At 55.4% G+C, this 15,804-nt stretch overlaps 1 protein-coding gene across 1 annotated transcript; it reads left to right on the top strand.

The window, feature by feature from the left end:
* Nucleotides 1-418: 418 nt before the first annotated feature.
* EPOP (elongin BC and polycomb repressive complex 2 associated protein) lies at nt 419-5,410 on the top strand (the record flags this gene model as incomplete). Its single annotated transcript, XM_082010758.1, has 1 exon — nt 419-5,410. Exon 1 carries the CDS (start codon nt 3,227-3,229, stop codon nt 5,408-5,410), a length of 2,184 nt encoding a protein of 727 aa, XP_081866884.1. The 5' UTR covers nt 419-3,226.
* Nucleotides 5,411-15,804: the final 10,394 nt, after the last annotated feature.

The raw sequence follows: 15,804 nt of genomic DNA, 5'->3' as shown, positions 1-15,804 counted from the left end.
GGTCTCCTGGCTGCCCCGTTTTCCACAGCAGCATCTCTGGGGGTCGGTGCAGCCCCACTCCCCCCCCAGCCCTTGAGTGGGACCCACGGAGCAGCTCCTTCCGTGGCCACTTCCACATCAGGCCTGCAGCCACCCTAACAATAAGCATAGAGAAGTATAAAGCCACCATTCGCCTGTAACGCCCAGCTCGTCCATACATTTACAAATGGGGGTGAAGGTGCTATAAGGAGGGACACGCTGCGTGCCGTGGGGGCCCCATGCGGTAGCAGCGAGGATGCCTATAGCAGAAACACCGGGTGCTTATGGTGCGCCTAAAATGCACTCGCTTCCCAACCACCACTCTGGCCCGAGCTCCCTGCCCGCCACTATATATGTGTATACGTATGGATTTGTGACGTGTCTGTATGGCCCACGTCAAGCTGTCTGCATCCGTATAGAGACGTCAAGGCACAAACACGCATATTCTATATTGAACTTTATCCATAGCCAAAAAATTGCCTATTTGCCTTCCAATTGACAGAGATTTACTGGGAAACGGCGTGTCCATACATTCCCCTGGGCGCAGCTCCGGAGCCCTGACCCTCCTGGCTGGCGACCGGGGGGCTCTGGGGCTGCTCGGAACCCCACAAGCGATGGGGGACAGTTTATTGCGCTGCTCGAACTTGTATATTTTTTACCAGCCCCCCTGCAAACAGGGACATTCTCTGCCAGCCCCTCCATCCCACGCTCCCTCCTCCAGTCCGGCTCTGAGTAAAGCTCAGCCTATAGGTAAAATGGCTCTGGCTTTATGTGGAAAGAGAAAAGAAAAAAAAAAAACAACCAGGATCTCCCTCATATTTGCGAAGGGGAACTCCGGGCAGGACTTTTTGTGGACCCTCACAGCGAGCCGCTGCAGGATCCCCTGCCCGGGCGCCTTCCGCCCCGCGCGATGCAGACTCTTCCTCCTCCCCTCTGCCCAAACAAAGAGGAATTTGGTGTTTGTGTTGGCCGGCAGACCTTTACTCACAGGAAACTCTTTGCCTGTGGAAAACGAGGGTGAAATGTGGTGGTTTAATGAAGCCAGAGCTGGAAAACGGGGGGGGGGGGATTTTCTTTCCGCAGCAAGGCCAAGACTTTGCGGGGGGTGGGTGTGCGCCCATGGGCGCTGGGGAGGGGGAAAACCCCGACAGCGATTCCTTCCCCCGGCAAAATCGATACTGGCATCGGGAGGCTCCCCTCCCGCCAGCCGGCGAGAAGGTAAATGCAAATCAGGTGATCTCCGCTCCCAAATTAAGGGCGATGTTGGAGTTATTTTAAATTTTTTTACACGCATACTCAGGAATGTGCTTCCTCCTCCTCCTCCTCTGGGATTGTTTCTAAATCGGGATCATTTGTGGTTGATTGTACATATAGTTTAACAAATTATTATTATCAAATTACTCAGATTTTGCCATTTGAACCACAAAAAAAAAAAAAAAAAGGCAGAGGAAGACTAAAAGCAACTTTTCATGTGGGAGACAGACGAAGCTTGAAAGGGAACAGCATGCGCTGCAGAGCTGCAGCTTCCCTTCCCCCAGAAAGGTTTCCGAGGTAACTGTTTCCCCAAAATTAGCCTCCTGAGCAGAGAGTTAAAATCCCTCGGTCCAGCCTCCGCGGCTCCACTCACTTCGCTCAAGTAGCTTCAGGTTTATAAAGAAATAGAGGGGACGGGACAATGGAGCTCCCGGCTGGGTAAGGGCTTGGGGCTTTTTAAAAAAATTTTTTTTTTCCCCTTGGAGACAGAAATCTGCAGCCCTGCTTTTGGGAAAACATCGCCTGGTTTGTAAAGCAGGAGCGACCTACCAAATGCCGAAGAAATCTTGGGACTTAAAGTTTGAAATAAAGTTAAGCAGCGCAAAGACATGCAAAAGAATTTGCTTTTTAATTTTTTTTTTTGTTTTTTTCTTTAAAGAAAGAGTTTGGAAGAAAAAGATGCCAAGTGAATAAAGAACGTGTGTGAGTAAAAAGGACTATAAATATCTTTGCATTGCTTTTATTTGCACATATTGCCGATGTTATTGTTGATACCGCGCTCCAGCCCGTGCTCATTCCACGGAATAAATACAGTAATTGGCAATTAATAAGCATTCCACTCCGGGTTGAAGGATGAATTGTTGCGGAGTCAATCGTTTTGAACAACTCGCTTAGCGTAATATCTTTCACGCTTTATTAAATATAGACGTACACACACCCATCCCAGAGGAATCCGGGCAGATTTGGGAAGGCGCAGCGACCTCTCTTAAAACCACCCTAGGTGGAAAAAAAAAAAAAAAAAGCGGAAACAAAGCGGAGGCACCCGCGCTACCACCTCGAAAATACAGCGTAATTTGTAATATTTATTTTACTTTTTTTTTTTAAAGGAAAACCCCCCGAGGAACGAGCCCAAAGCCCGGGGCTGCCGCTATTGTGCGCGCTCGGCGCTCGGGCGGTGAAGCCGCGGGCACGCCCGGGAGCTGCGCGGCGCTGCGCGGAGCTGCGCGGCCCGCCCAGGGGTTTATGAGGTTTTGCGCGGGGGTGTGCGCGTGTGAAATGTTGGGGTTTTATGACATCACAGGGCTGGAGTGCCCAATCAGCTGGCGGGTGGCGGGGACGGCTCCGTGGGGTGTTCCCTAGAATATACCGTACGCGGCGGCGGGGCCGCGAGTGCGGAGCCCGGGGAAGGTGGGAGCCGCACGGAGCCGCGGGGCTCCCCCGCCTCCCGGCCCCCCTCCGCCCCCATTTTTCTGTGTGTTGCCCCCCCCCCCGTCGGTAGCTTTGTTTGCTTAAGCACCCCAGCACAGCAAAGAGGGGGGCTGCGCTTTTAGATCCCCCCTCCCCCCCGCGAGATTCTTTTTGAAGTGGGAGGTGGGGTGCGCGGCCGCGGGGTGGGAGCTGCCGGGGGGGGGCCCGGAGGATGCAAGATGTTTGACTTCTTTATTTTTCTTTCTTTTTTTTTTGCTGGGGAGAGGGAAGACGAGGAGTCAAGCCCCGGTACAGGCGGAGGAACCGGGTGTTTGGAAGATGTTGCAAACCATTGACTGGAGCGTTTGAAAGGGAGATCGACTGCTTTGCCTTTCCCCCCCCCCCTTTTTTTTTCTTCTTTTCCCTCCCCTCCGCCCTCCCCCCCCTCCGGAGGGGTAGGGGTGTGTGTGATCAGGGAGTGGAAACAAATATGTCCTTATTTTCAATACCCCCTTTGAAAGAGACAAAGTAAAACGCTCCTTGCAAAATGTTCCTGACCTGCGAAGGGACCTTCGGAATTGTTCCAGCCACCATGGATTACAATGGGGAAGCCAGGCCGGGGGATTTTCATGCTGGCTATCAAGAAATCGAAGGGATAAACTTGGGATACTTACAGATCAATGGCACCCAGATGTTTGCTTTGGCCCAGGTCCTCAGCGACCTGTTTAAGGATATCCCCAGGACCACCATCAGCAAGAAGATGGAAACCTTAAAGATCAAGAGCCGACGCTGCGATCTCAAAGAGCTCCGGACCCTCAAAGCTATCAACTCGGTGCCCACCCGCGCGGTGAAATGCTCACTCATCTCCAAGGCGGACCTGGAGGCTCTCTGCACCTCCTGCAAGAGCCTCAGCCCCCGCAGGAGGAAGAGGAAGAGGAAGAGCAAGCGGAGGGAGCAGCTGCTGCTGCCGGGCCCGGGAGGGCTCTTCCCCTGCCCCCGGCCCCAGCTGCTGCCGCCCTGCAGAGCGGGGGGCTGCTGCGCTCCCGCCGCCCCCGGCCGCCCCCGGCCGCCCCCCGCCTGCCCCCAGCCGCGCTCGGCGCCGGCCGCGCTGCCGCCGCAGCCTTTCCACAGGGCCCTCCCCGCTTTCCAGCGGCCCCCCCGGGGCCGGAGGGGCTGCGGGCTGCTGGGGCGCGGCGAGGGGCTTTTCGCCGGCGTCCTGACGGGGTACCCCCGCGACCTGGCGCTGCTGCACCCCGCGGCCGCGCACCCCGCCGCGCAGGCGGCCGTGCTCGCCCCGCCGGGCCGGCGCAGGCGGGGTCCCTGCTGCGCCAAGGGGCTCTTCCCGGCCGAGAAGGGGCCGGCGGCCGCCGGGAAAGGCCGCTCCTCCGCCTTCCCCGGCTCCGAGCGGCACGGCACCTCCGCCGGCTACTCCAGCGACTCGGACTCCAGCCTGGACTTCGGCGGGTCCAGCCCCGCCAGCTCCAGCGACTCGTCGGAGGAGGAGGACGAGGAGGAGGAGGAAGGGGACACTTCGTGCAGCAGCGAGGAAGGCAGCTCCTCGGAGTCGGAGAGCAGCTCGCTGTGCAGCGGGGACTCGGTGCAGAGCACCCGGTACAGGCAGGCGGCTCTGCCCCGCTTCCAGCCGCAGGCCCCCCGGGAGCCCCTCGGCGAGGAGCGCCCCGCCGAGCCCCCTCCGAGCGTGGGCAAAGCCCTGCGCCCCGACCCCGACCTCCTCTTCCTCTCGCAGCAGCTCTGGGCCAGGACTTTGCGAGCGTCAACTTTGGAAAGTTTGAGCCCGGCTCCAGCCCTGGGCTCAGGGGCCCAGCCGCTGCCGGAGCTGTACGCAAAGCAGGCGGCCTCCCCTTCCTCCTCCTCCTCCTTCTCCTCCTCCTCCCCCCCTCCCTCCCCGAGCAGCACCCCTGGGGGGGATCCGCAACAAAAGGAGGGAGGCTTTGGGGACGCGGAGCCCTGCGCCAAGGGGGAGGATTTGCACAAAGATGCCTCGAACAATAGAGCCTCGTTAGGCCCCAGCGAGCGGGCAGAGAGGCAAAGCGGGGCTTTAGCCGGGCGAGCGCCTTCCCAAGAGCCGGCCCCGGGCTCGGCCCCGCAGCCCCCGGCGCAGGAGCCGGAGGGGGGCCTCGGCGCGGCCCCCCCGGGGGAGCCCCGGCGGGAGCACTTTGACCGGCTGATCCGGCAGTCCAAGCTATGGTGTTACGCCAAAGGCTTCAACCTGGACGGGAAAAGTTTGCGGCACGGAGGGAGGACGGAGCCCGGTAAAGCCGCAGAGCTCCGGTCCGCCGGCCCCAGAAGCGCGGGGGGCGCCGGCCCCTTGGCGAACAAAGCTCTGCGGGGCAGCGGCGCGGAGGGCAGCGCCAAGCGCAGGCGCCTCGCCGGGGGCGCCGGGGCAGAGCGGCGGCGGGGCTCCGCCAAGGGGAGGCCGCAGAAGCCGGCGGGGAGCAGCGCCAGGAAGGGCAGCGCTCACTGCCGGCGCCTGGGCAGCGCCGGGCCCGCCCCGCCTCGGAACTCCTTCAGCCTCATGGGCAGCTTCCCCTGCGTTCCCTCGCTGGTGGTGGGGGAAGATGGGGACCTGTGTCCTGCCTCCTCCCTGGGGGTCAAAAACTCCTGGGCCCTCTCCAAAACCCACCCGCTGTGGAGCTGGCACCTGGGGGGCAACGCCATCCCCGTGCCCCCCAGCCTCAAATTCCGGGGCTATAGCCTGGAGGATCTCTGAGGACAGCGGACGGCCCGCAGGAAAGGTTTACAGGCAACAGATGAGAACTGGGGGGGGGCCGGGGGGGTGAGCGGGGCCCTCCGTCCCGCCGAGCCCCGGGGGTGCCCGGAGGAGCTGTGCGGAGTCGGGGGGGGGGCGCGGGAGCGTTTGGGGGGTGTCTGTGTGTGGGGGGGTGCGAGTAAGTGTGTGCTGCGGCTGGGGGGGAGGACGGGGGGGGTCCCCCGCTCCGGCCGGGCTCGGAGGGGTGTCTGTGGATGTGCCAGGGTCGGAATTGGTTTCGCGATGAGTTTAAGAGACGAAAGTAAAAAAATCCGTGATCAAACCGGGGTGGGGGGGCGGCCGGACGCCTCCCCCCGCCCGCCCGGGGTGGGTCAGCAAAGGGGTCTGGAGCTGAACCGCGGAGGGGAGGGAGGGAGCTCCGCCGCCGAGCAGGGCTCGCCCGGCCCCCGCCGCCCCCCCCCCAAAAAAAACCCGAGGGAAGAATAGATCTAATTTCTCCCTTTTCCTCCATAAATGCATCGGATTAAACTAATAACAATGACACGCAGAGAGAAATAATGATGTCATGCAGCACAAACACTCCTTTTCGGGCCGAGTCAATCCCGGCGAAATTGGGAGCAGCTATTCCAAATAACTATATTTAATAGCAATGTAATGTTTTCTGTCTACTTAAGAGACAGGAAGAAAACACCAACTTTGAAAAGACCAGGAAATTCTGTTTGCTAAAAGAAAACAGGAGGCTTTGAGAGGAAGTTATTTGAAACTGCTGCATGTATATTAAAAAAAAAAAAAAAGAAAAAAGTGAGTTGTTTGCTGGATAATAACCCTAACTCCGATAGCCTAAAGGTAGCAGGCCTGTAAAAGCTTTACGGGCACAAGAAATAGGATCCAGGAGCATTAGCAATAGAGTACAGATGGACAATTTGATCTCTCCCGAGCTCCGGAGTGGAATGCGGGGAAGAATGCGGAGGGAATGTCTCTCTCCTCTGCAGAGGAAATCATATCCCAGTTTAACTTTTCTTGCAAACCAGTGGCTTTGTAACTGGCTCTTTTGACTATTTCTGATGTGATTTCCACCCCGCTTTGGCATCAAAGCCCGACGGGTTCTCTGAAGTCCGCTCTGTTTTGGAAACGTTGGCAAATCAAAGCTGATGTGTTTTGGTTTTAGTGTTGTTGGTCTTTTTTTTTTTTTGGGGGGGGGGTGGGTGCGTGTTTCTTTTTCTCCCCCTTCTTTGCAACAGAAAATACTCGCAGCCCACGGCCGGGGATCACGCAGTGCCCGCTCGGGGATTTCTATTTTTTTTCCTCCACAGTCCTTAAAAAATCGCCTCCTCTCAAAAAATCCCTTCACAGTGTACTTTGCTTCCCGTGGAAAGGGAAGGGAAAGGGGAGGGAAAGGAGAATCATCGCAGAATTCAAAAGAAAATACTCAGATCTGGCACGGCCCGTTTGGATTTTTTTTGGTTTAATTCCATCAGTGGGGGGGTAAAAAAAGGACATTTTTAAGGTCAAGCGTATTTTGTATCTATTAAGCGCTGTTTTTCTTGGAGGTGGTGAATTGTTGCTAAAAGCAATGTTTGTTTTACTTGGGTTTTTAGCGGGTTTTTTGGTTAACTGCGTTTTTTTGTTTACTTCACCCCACCTCCCGTTCCTCCCATGCTGAGCAAAAGAGGGGGATTTCTTCTGTCTCCGAAATATTCAGGTTTTAGATCCGTAGCCGTGGACGGTTACCGAAAAAAAAAAAAACCAACCCAAACAACCAAACCCCAAACCCTGCGAGTGTGTAGGAGCGAGAAAAGCCGATTTTGGGGAGTTTGCCTCCGCATCGCTGCCGCGGGGTGCGCACACAGGAATCACCCAAATGTTCGGTTTTTTTCTGCCCGCAACCCCCCTGCTCCCCTCGGCCTGGCCACCCGGGGGGGGACCCGCAGGGCAGAGCCGGGGAGAGGGAAGGGGACACGCGTGGGGTGAGGAAACGTGCCCGTTTTCCGTGTAGTTGTCGAGCCCGGAGCACGATCGCTCGCTCGCTCTCCTCCCCCGACTCCCCCAAATCCAGATCGGGTTAAAAATGTATTTTCTAAGAAAAATAAAATTTAAGATGAACAGCGGGCGGGTCGGTGGGACGGAGCGGTGCCGCGGGAGGCAGCCCCGGCCGCACAAAGCGGGCGGCCGCGCTCTGCGCCCGCGGAGACCGGGCAGAAAAAACCCCGAGATCCGCGCTGGGAATGAATGCTTAAAAAAAAAAAAATATATATATATATATATTAAAAAAATGCAGCAAACCCCAGAGCCCGCAGCTTCGTCTGCCGCGGGCAGCAACAGCCAAATAACTCAGGAATATTTTCTAAGGGATATAATCACCTCGGAAAGTGGGTGCGTGGGGTGGGCGGGCAGGTGGGCACCTACGCGTGTGCAGGTCCACGGATATTTATCTCTGTGTATATATGCATATAGACATGCGGGCCTATGGAAGACACAGCTATTAATACACGGCATGTGTGCACGCATGCAGACATTATACGCCCGCGCGTATTGATCTGCTCGCGCACATAGTATGTGCGTGTGGAGGTGTAGATATCTGTATATAATGCAAGGGGCTTGTAGCAGGGTTGTGAATACGATACAAAATACCTCAAAACTTTCCACACAAACACGCCTTGAATGGCTCCTCAAGCAGCAGAACCATCCCGTTCACAGCAAAAAATCATCATCGTAATAATCCCCCCATTTGTTTTTAAACATGTTGCAAGGAAATTCAGCGATCCAAAAAAAAAAGAGAAAGTAATCTTCCTAGCGATCCCCCAGAAAGAGCCTGCAGAGGGGGGTGGCGATGCATCGAAAGTAAATCGGGAAAAAAAATTAAAAAAAAAAAAAGGAAAACCCAAACGGTTATCTGAAATAGCCTGTTTTGAACTTAAAAAATGAACAAACGCAAGCGGTAGCTGGTTGGAAGAAGCAATACCTCTGCGGGACACAATGAGCCGAGAGGAGGGAGCGGTTCGAGTGACACAAACTAGTTCTGGTTTTGAGCAAAAGACCAACTCGCATCGCCAGGACAGCATAAAGGATATAAAGGCACCTTTATAATGACATTAGTGACATTGCTTTATTTCCAAACGGGTGCAAAAGAAGCAAAAACTGATTTTTTTTTCCCCTCCCCTTAAAAATGTTTGTCTAGGTAGGAGAAAACCGAAAGTATCTTGTAAAAAAAAAAAAAAAGAAAATAAAACTTTTATGAAAGGGTGCTGCTTTAAAAAATGCAGCCTGCTTTAGACTCAGGAAAAATCTCAGCTTGGATACAGTGTGGTGCTTTGTAATCACGGTTTGTAAGGGTTTATTTTGGGGCTGGGGGTTTCAGGGACCTTTGCTCTCTCTCTGCGTTGCTGGATTAAAAATTCCCATCCCTCTGTCCCCATCCAGTTTTAAAATGTCAGTCACTTCATAGGTGCTTCTCTGCTGGACCCCCGGATCCGGGGACGCTTCTGCCCGGGGATAATTTATTTTTGGGGGGTGCTGTGGATGGGGAGGGGAGTTATTTCCCTGGGCTGGGTGCTTCCAGCAATGGATGCTGCCTTTCCCCCACACCCCGGCCTAAAACACGCATTTAAAAATAACCACCCAGGGGAGGAAAGAGCCTTTTCCAGCCATGTATTGGGTTTTCTGTTTAGATTTACTGTATCTTTATTTATTTGAAGTTGTTGTAAGTATATGACGATGAAAGTGTTAATTCCTGCGTGCAATATGGAATCTAGGCTGAGAAATAAATACATTTTTTTTTACAGAACTGGCTGATATGCGGCCCTTTTTGTGGGCGCGTGCTGGCGGGGGGGGAACAGGTTGGCTGGCATGCGCCTATGTGTGTGGGAGGTGTGGGTGCTCTCGGGGGTGCTCGCTTTGGGGGGGGTGTATGCATTTGTACACCCAGGGTGTGCGTGTGTGCACCCACGGAGGCTGTGGGTGCGCCTGCGTGCCGTGGAATGAGCGTGTATCAGCCTGTGCCGCCGGTCTTCGTACAGCTGTGGCCGTGCGGCCGTGCACATCTGGCTGCGTGTTTATTTACGTGGTTAGGAAAGCACGCTCCTCCGCTCGCACCCACCGCGGGCCTGGCACCCTCCTGTGCCTCGGACCCGCATGGGACGCGTGCGCCTGCTCCGTGCTCGCTCGCTGGCGTGTTTGCGTGCGCGAGCGTGTCCCCGCGCGTTTGTGGCCGCGTCCTCGGCGCCGCGTGGCTACAACCCTCCGTGCCGTACAGCTGTGTGAAGCGACACGTGTGTGTCCGTCCCATGCGTGCGCGTGTGACTGGGTGCGCACGGCTGCTTTGGGGGGTGTCGTGTGAGTGTTTCTGTGGACAAATTTTGCCCAAATGAAACCTTTTTCCTCAATATTTAATCGGAAATCAATAGCTCCTTCCCTCTAATTTGTAGGCCAGAGACTGTTCCCCAAACATGTGTTTCTATTTTGAGGGCCTCAGGAGTTAGTGCCCCTCATGCAAGGAGCGCTTCGGATATGTTTTTAAATCTCTACCGAAGGAAAACAGCCGAAAACTGGAAGATCCCGTTGGAGCAGCATCGATAGAGCCAGATCCAAACACAAAACCCAACATAGATCGGAACAAACGACCCAAAGACTAGAAGTGGGTTTTTTATCTGTGCAATTGTGTCGAAAGGGGCCTAAAGTTTGTTATTTTGGATATGAGTTGGGAAGGTTGAAATTCTGACCTGGGAAGCATTTACCCGGCTCTTTCACAGCCAGAAAGATTATCTCTCCAAACCGAGAAAAATGGAAAGAGAAACGAAACGCACCCCCAGTCAGGACCTCATTAGTTGTGATTAATAACTATGTATTATTCGATTGCTACAAAATCTTCTGGTGACCTCGTTTCTGCAGGAGGCCAGGTAAAAAAAAAAAAACCCACCACCTTAAAACGCCCTTAAAAATCACCGAAACCCAAATTACACAAGAGTATCGATCTGTAAACCACGAACGCGGCGCTTGGAGAAAAAAAAAAAAAAAAACGCAACTATTTGCAGCTTTTTCCCCCCCTCCTCCTTTCTGGCAGGGAGGAAAGGAATCCGACTCAAAATTATTCCCATTTAAAAACATTTAAAATTTCGAGAGGCAAAGCCTGGGAGCAGCCCGAGCAGGAGGCAGCGACCCCGGGTCTAATCGCAGCCAAATGACCCTGCTATTATTATTATTATCTTTTAAAGAAGGTAATTTAATAATGACGTTAATTATCTACAGGGACCAGCACGGGACCTGCCGGGGAGGGGCTCCGAGGGCCCCCAAGCGCGGAGGTTTGAGGCTGGTTTATACCTAAAAGCTCCTTGGCGGGGGGGGGGCGGAATCTGCAGCCCCCGAGCAAGGTGTGGGGGGAGCCGGGGGAAGCCGCTGCATTTATTTAGTTTAGTGTCAGGGTGTTAATGATAAATTAGATAGCAGAGGAGGGGCTCGGTAAAACAGCAAGCTGTGAAGGGAAAAAAAAAAGCAGCGTAACCCCCTCCCAGGGCAGGCTGGGCTGGGGGCAGGGAGGGAGCGGGGGGGCGAGGGGGTGAGGGATTAAGTGTCACTAAAGGCCTTTCATTTACCATGTTTACATGTAGTCAATAGAAGAGAATGGACAAGGGTTTATTGTGAGTTATGAGGCTCTTTCTAACTCCCATGTTATCAATATCGCCCTCTTAAAAAAAAAAAAAAATCGCGGGGGGGGAGGCAAAAAAATGAATTTGTGGTTTTGTGTTTTGGTTTTTTTTAAAGAATTTCTCCACCAACCTTTCTGGAAGGTGGGAGCCAGCCCTCCCAGCCAGCCCACAAAGCGCTTTGGAGGATCCTTCAGCTGTTCCATATAAATCTATGGGCTCAATAGGTGGAGTTTATGCTTTTAGCAATTGAAAGAAATTACCCTAAATGAGGCCATATGGGAAACTGTGCTCATCCTCCCCCCGCCTCCCCAAAACCGGGGGAGGATTTTGGCTGTTCTTTGTCAGAAAAAGGAGGTTCTGGGGCTGGTGTGTGGCTCCCGGTCCCCTTCCTGAACCGGGGTGGGGGGGAAGAAAAATGCCATTAAATCCTGGCTTCGGCACGGCTCGCACTGCCCTGCCCAGATCCAGGCTGGCTTTTTGGGAAGGGGGGACCAGGGGGTCCCCAAAGTGCTGCGGTGACCCCCGGGTTCCTCTTCCCCTCGGGGGCTGCTTCCCCAGGAGGGGTTTGGGGGTCCCAGAAAGTGTGTTTGTGTATGTGTGTGTGAGGGGTCAGGGCAGTGCTGGCCCTCTGACCCATTTCTCCCCCGTTTCACCCCAGTTGCCCCTCAGCCTCCCTGCAGCACGCCCGGATCCGCTCCCTCTCCGCGGGAGGACCCGGCCCCTCTCCACGCTGGGGCCCTGCACGCTCAGGGTGTTTACCTTAAATTACATTTTTTCCTAGAGTTTTACACACTGGGCTCATCCAGCCTTTTAATCAGCTGGAAATACCAGCAACCGCCCGGGCGACTGCTTGTAATTAACCATTCGTTACAGTGGTTAACCCCCCCCCCCCGATAACTGAAGACGTTGTGTAGGAAACTTGGGAACCTGCATGCAAGCGGCACGTCATAAAAAAAAGAAGTGACCCATCGGGATGTGCTCTGAAATCAATCCTCCCCGAGCAGCGAGCTGGGTCCGACGCGTCGAGGCTCTCGTTTTGCTCTCTGTGGCTCCTAACGCGACGAAGAGCCCTCCTCGACTCGCAGTACAGATCTCAGTGGAGGATTATTTTCGAACGGTTCTTTAACTTCTCATCGGAGGTGACTTTAGGGGATAAAAAGAAGGAAAACAGCAAAGGCGCGGCTGCTGGATTTATAATTTTATGTTCTTAGCTCTAACTAGTTTTCTATATTCGTAGCATCTCTCTCGCAGATGCTGGGGTTACTTTTCCCAGTGCTGCGTAAGAGGAAACGTCGGTAACGAGGGAGAAAGGCGACCCCGAAGCTGCTGAGGTCTGGATTTTGGGAGCAGGAAACGCTGACGAAGCCTGTGTGGGACCAGCTCGTCCCCTGAAAGCCGGCGGGAGCGCGGGGAGGCCGGCAGGTCCCGGGGAGGCCAGGGATGCGGCGTGCTGCCATCTCCCCTTCCCAGCCCTTCACCAGCTCCTTCCAGGCTGGAAAACCCTGAGCCAAAGCGGTTTTTCTGGGAAACAGGGTTATTGCGAGTTGTGGGTGCCGGGGGTTCGTCCCCTCTGCTGCCGTTCTCCCTCCTGGGCCAGCGCTCAGACACTCCCCGTTGGTCCCCAAGAGCAGAAATACATAAATACACGTGGAAGTGAATAACCTCCGACGGGGCGGGGCGGGCCTGGGGGGAGTGGGCAGGTTTTGGGGACGTGGGCGTGTGATGGGGCTGCTTCTGCCCCGCTCCGTGTCCCTCGGGGTGCCTGCAGGACCAGAGGTGCCCTGCAGAAACGGAGCCTCCCTTCCCTCCCTTCCACCCTGCAAATAACTCCCATTCCTTACTTGCATATTTATATTTTTTTTCCCGCTGATTCCCATTTTTGCCTCCATTTATCCAGGTGGGATTCCCTGCCCTGAAAGGTTCCCCGAGGGAAATAATTCGTTGACGAAGGCTTGTGCACCCAAATTGACCCAGGGACGCCACGTGTCACTTGAGGGTGGCTGGTGGGCACCCGTCATGCGTCCTGAGTGGGTACAGGGCCCGGCAGAGCTGTGGGGTGAGGGGGCAGGGTGACGCCTCGACACCCCCATTTCCTTCCTTATTTCCTTTTTTCTTTAGGACTGAGAAGAGGAAACGGCACCAAGGGAGCTGGGGAAGGAGGAGGCGACCCGGGAGCGCTGGCTGGTGAGCAGCATCCTGGGGGGAGCAGGACGCGGCCCTGGGCCGGCTGGAAGGGGGGTGTCACCTGGCCGCCCCCCTGCCCCTCTCTGTGGGGGTCCCTAAGAGGGTGGTGGGGGCTGCAGGGCCGGCTGTTGGCCCGGCCGGGGGGGCTCCCCGGGTGTCAGCTTTCCCTATCTCGCCCTAAAATCTCGGCAGCCTGAACTCTGTGAACCCGGGGCAGGACCAGCTGTGCTCCCCCCAGCTGTGCTCCCCCCAGCTGTGCTCCCCCCAGCTGTGGCCCGTCCAGCTGTGCCGCCCCAGGGGAGAAGCCCCTTTCGGTTGGTTATGGGCTGCCCAGGAATGTCCCCCCCAGCCCGACCCGCCTGTGGTGCGGGATGGGGGGCACGGTGGGGTGCGGGGTGGGGTGAGGCATAGGGGGTACACGGCTGCATGTGACCCCCCAGGGTGCAGGTTGGGGTGTGAGCACGTGGGATGAGGGTCCCTGGGGTGCAGGACCCTGGGGTGCAGGTCAGGGTGCGTGGCTGGGGTGTGAGCTCATGGGGTGCGGGTCGGGATGAGGGTCCCTGGGGTGCAGGACCCTGGGGTACAGGTCAGGCCCCCAAAGGGGTGGTTTCAGTGCATCGCCACGATTTGCAATATCGTACGTTTGGTTTTTAATCACGCGATTACGGGGGCAGTTCGTGACTGTTGTGTGCTCTGCTTCCCATTATTTTCATTATTAATCCTTACTGCTCCCACAATTATAATGATAATTTCAGTACTTACTCTTTCAGGAAAAACGCTGGTTCCGAGTCTTTCTAAAATACTTCCGTGGAGGAGAAAAAAAAAATCTGTTAATAGCAGTTTGTGACAGAAAATCGTTTGGGCTATGCTGTCGGCATGCCTACTAATACCTGAATAATTAATGTCATACTTTCCCCCCCCAACCCCTTCAAATATTAACATGTTTCGAGTGTCCTTGTCAAAATTGAACACCTCTCCTTGAAATTAATTGCCAGTAAAGATAAGGAGAGGTACGAGGTTTTCAAAATAGATTTTGGGGGGGGGTGGGAAATGTGAGAAGAATCTAGACAGGAAAAAGGTACCGGGGAGTCTGGTGTGTTTTCTGTATTACAAACTTTTTCTAGGCAGTTATGTGTGCAGCTGCATTCACCTACTAATTTTTATGGGTGTTCATGTATGCACATATGTACTCAGCTACTCGCATGGCGCACGTATGTCCAAGTGTGCGTATATGTAATTCAACGTGCTGTCACAGAGACCCGTGATCTCTTTTGTGACGAGAGAGGGGTACCGGGGCCGTGGGGGGAGCAGCTCCCCCGGGCAGGAGGCAGCAGGACCCTCCCGGTGTCCCCCCCCGGAGCAAGGGGGTTGCAAACCCCCCCGGTGCTGATCCGCCCCTGCTGATGGCTTTTCTTCTTCAGGAGCCTCTCGGAATAATTCAATAACATGGCAACTGGAGGGGAGGAGAGGCTTTTACGGGGAGGGGGGCTGCTTCTGGGAAACCCCCGTGCAGCTGGAGGCAAACCCTGGCTTGTGCTCCGGAGACTGGGGGAGAAACGCGGGGTCGGCCGGATTGGAGCTGCCGTCCAGGAAAATCGAATGACGCCACCCCCACTATCCTCCCAGTATATATATTTATAACATCCCAAGGGTGTAGCTCTGTCTCTCTTGGTTTAAAACAAAACCAGACAGAGTCTTGAGGGTCAAAAGGGAGGTGGGGGAGGGCTTTTCTCTACCTACCCCCAGACAAAGATCCCTTTGAATCTAATCAAGCAGAAAAGAAACCCCTTTCCTGTGTGTTTTTGTACGAGGGGAGAGGGGTTAGGGCTGCCCTGGAAGGTAAAAGGAAAGGAGATCCCATTTTTCCTTTCAACAATGAGATCTTTATAAATGTTCTCAAAAAAAGAAAAAACCACCAACCCCCAACCCCAGCAGTGGAAGGACGTTGCTGTGTTTTCCCAGTGGACAAGGCGAAGGTGGGGGTCGGGGCGATGCCCCGGCCAGGGGGGATGCGCCGGGGGACGGCAGGCGGAAGGGTGAGGTGGGGATGCAATCCGGTGGTTCATTTTCTGCGGGATGGAGGGTTTCCAGCGCTCCCACCCTGCTCCACTGCCCTCGGAAGGTGCCCGGCAAGGCACGGACCCGCCAGCGAAGAGCGGTGACCTCCGGTTGCAGCCCTTGAACATCACTCTAACGACCCGATTTCCTACAGGAGACCCCTCCTGCGGCGGGTCTGATCCCATCTCCATCCAGACCAACCCCAAAACCTCATCAGGGCCCTATTTCCTACGTCCGTCGCGTGCCGAAGCCCAGCTGAGGCCCCCGAAGACCCCGCGTGTGCTGGAGGGTTTCTCCTTCCGCGTAAGGTGGTCTCTGGGCAGAGGGTCGGGCCGGGGGTCCCTCAGGGACGTGGCCGCAGTCCCGGGGCACCGTGCTCGTGCTTCTGCTTTGCGATGGCTTTTCTTGGTGACCTTGGGCACACCTGGACAGATGCCACGTCCCCGTCCCCTGCCATGGGGCGACTGGGTAGACCTGTGCACCGCAGGACGAGGATCCGGCCGGGATGCG

Source organism: Phaethon aethereus, assembly GCF_964289735.1.
Source record: "Phaethon aethereus genome assembly, chromosome: 25".
NCBI classification, from domain to species: Eukaryota; Metazoa; Chordata; class Aves; order Phaethontiformes; family Phaethontidae; genus Phaethon; species Phaethon aethereus.
The sequence above is the reverse complement of the archived record's forward strand: the minus strand, read 5'-3'. Positions and strand labels throughout refer to the sequence as shown.